The 2,798-nt window shown below is 41.8% G+C and overlaps 1 protein-coding gene across 1 annotated transcript in view; it reads right to left on the bottom strand.

Moving 5' to 3' along the window:
• Window positions 1-542: 542 nt before the first annotated feature.
• The window catches only part of Prr27 (proline rich 27), a 7,584-nt gene continuing 5,328 nt past the window's right edge, over window positions 543-2,798 (bottom strand). Inside the window, exon 4 of the mRNA XM_005359600.1 lies at window positions 543-1,496. Within this exon, the coding sequence (XP_005359657.1) occupies window positions 543-1,496 (954 nt within the window). The remainder of the gene's footprint in view (window positions 1,497-2,798) is intronic.

Here is a 2,798-nt window from a genome sequence, read left to right as displayed (position 1 = left end):
GTGTGTGTGTGTGTGTGTGTGTGTGTGTATTATCTGTACATAGTACATGGGAAAATATTAATTCTTCCTATAACATGACAAATAAAGTAAATTTTCCCAGCTAATGAATTTAAAAGTTTTATATGTGCCTGGGGCATGTGGAGGTCCGAAAAGGATGCTGGGTCCCGTGGAACTAGAGTTACATAAGGATGGGAGCTTTCATGTGAGTGCTGGGAATTGAACCTGGGTCTTCTACAAGAATAAGTGTTCTTAACCACTGAGCTATCTCTCTGGCACCAGCTCATCATTTTCATCTAACAGACAGTTTATCAAAGATGTGAGATATGAGAAGACGTGAGAGGAAACAAGAAGCATTGGGGTGCGTTCTAGTAGATATATTCAAATATTCGAATTCTGAAATTTTTTATATGGGTATATGGAAATTCCTTATACACTTTCAATATGTATCGACTAACTGTCTACTAAAACAGCAGCTCTTAATCCTGGCACAGGTGTGTTTCTTGTACAGAAGTTGTGTCTTCCCTTCTACAAGCCCCACGCACTCAGCGACAAAGGAGGTAACCCACCTGGTACAAAACAGAAGGCAGAGGTTCTTGGCTACCAGATTTGGCCTCCACAGGTTCCACTCCCTCGGGTTTCACTTCAGTAGACTCAGATGTAAAAGGTTTTCCCACAGCAGACTGGCTCACAATAAGTTCAGCCGGAGGAAGTAGACCTCCAGTAGGCTCAAGGGCAGGAGGCCTGACTTCAGCAGCAGGACCTACAGCAGGCTCAACCTGCGGTATAGCCTGGGCTACCGCAGGCTCTCCTGAGGCAGCTTTGTTTTCAGCAGACTGGCCTGGAGTGGGTTCTGCTGGTATAAGCTGGGCTGCAGCCACAGACGGTAGTGGAGGGGGTTCGGGTGCTATTGGGTGGCCTGCAGCAGGCTCAGCTATCCCAATAGATTCAAGAGCAAACTGGGCTGCAGCAGGTTCAGGAGCAGCAAATTGGGCTGGTACAGGCTCAGGTGCGGGAGCTTTGTGTTCGGGAAGTGGTAGGGGTGGTCCAAATTTGACTGCAGTAGGCAAGCCTGAAATAGTTTTATCCACAGAGAACTCAGGTACCATAGCCTCGCCTACGGGAGGCACTGCCAGCGCTGCCGCTGCGCCAGGCTCTGCTGTAAAGGGTGAAACAGAAATCTTTGGCGGTATGACAAAGGGATATGGCCTGGGAGGAGGGGGTGGGGGAGGAGGGAGAGGAGCCGATACTGTGGGACCATTCATTGAGGTATCCGAGGGATAGTTAGGGTTTTGGAAGGCATAGTGAACTTTAGAAGTTAGAATCCAGGGGTATGGAGATAGCCCTCTTTCAAGCTCAGAATTTCCGGGGAATTTGGCGATGGTATTTCCTTGGTGATTGTCAATAGGAGGCAAAAGAAAAGGTGGCAAATTATCATTCCATGAGCCATATGGGATATTGAGAGATGGATTAAGTGGGTAGCGATGTCCAAAGTAATCCTAAAGAGAAGAAAAGGAGTTCATTCTAGTTGACCGTCTATACTCCTATTTCAGTTATGGTTGTGTTCATATGTAAGTAATGTTTTTAGAAGAGCACCCACTTAGTCTTTCTTAATAACTAATATGCATTCATAATAACTGAAATAAAAATAGTTGGAGAAATTAAACCCAGGCAGGATGTAGGAGAATCCCTTTGCAAATGAGTGTTGCATACTGAAGAAGAAGCGCTTTGAGTATGGGCAGTGTATTCCCGCAGAAGGGCGAGGACAGAGAAGAGATAAGCAAGGCTGACATAGATGAGTGGGCTGGTTCTTCCAGCCTTCTGCCCACCATGTTCTTGCTCCATGCCTGCTGCGCTTGGCATGTTCTTTGTCTCTAAATTTTTCCACGGAGGCACTCACTTCCATATTCCTCTTCCAGGGATAGGACACCGTGTGTGACCTGTGTCTTGGATCTCTCCTGTTTTTATCAGTTTCAACTCCTTCAAGGACTTGTTATCAGAAGAGTGGGCAGGAAAGATGGAAACCGAACTTAGCTTTTCATATATAATTTCCCCAGTACTATCTCTGGTTTTAAATGGGTATTTTAATAAAATTGATCATGAATTTTTCATCAAATTTTCATGTTTTCTTTAATGATACGACCTCCAGAAGTTCCTCTGGAGGAACTATATTTGTCTGTCTCATTTGTTCTATATTTGTCTCTCCCATTCTGGAAGACAGTCTGGAAGCTCAGGTCACATAATTATGTAAGAATTCACAAAAATAGAAATGTTTGTTACTCATGCATACATATTTTATGCATGTCATAAATATTTTTATGAGCTTACCACCCATGGTGTACAAATCAAGATCTTAGAATATACATATCTTCTATAGCTGCAGTCAAATTACAATTCAAACAATTTTGACAAACTGAATTTAATGATTTCATGTCTGGTTGTTTTATTTAGATTCATTTCAAGGTGTTTTCCTAATAATAAACTCCCTTTGTACATAGATTCAGTTTTCACATTTTTGAAAGTGCTGCCCTCCTTCTCAAATATACTTTGTAAGATTATGTTTCATTTTATTTATTTTTTTTCTATTTCATTATTTTTATTTATTTATTTTAAAACCTACTCAACCTAATAAGTAAGCACAATGGTAGACAGGATGTCAGTTTGGATATATATACTATTATACAGAATAGTTAGGTCATAATCAATTTGCATCAGTTTGAAGAACCTCCTATTCTGAAAACAGCCTGAAAAATTCACACAGTCCATAAATTCATCATGTCTTAACTTCTGGGACACAGGTA

The sequence above is a fragment of the Microtus ochrogaster genome, linkage group LG1 (assembly GCF_000317375.1).
Source record: "Microtus ochrogaster isolate Prairie Vole_2 linkage group LG1, MicOch1.0, whole genome shotgun sequence".
NCBI lineage: Eukaryota > Metazoa > Chordata > Mammalia > Rodentia > Cricetidae > Microtus > Microtus ochrogaster.
The sequence above is the reverse complement of the archived record's forward strand: the minus strand, read 5'-3'. Positions and strand labels throughout refer to the sequence as shown.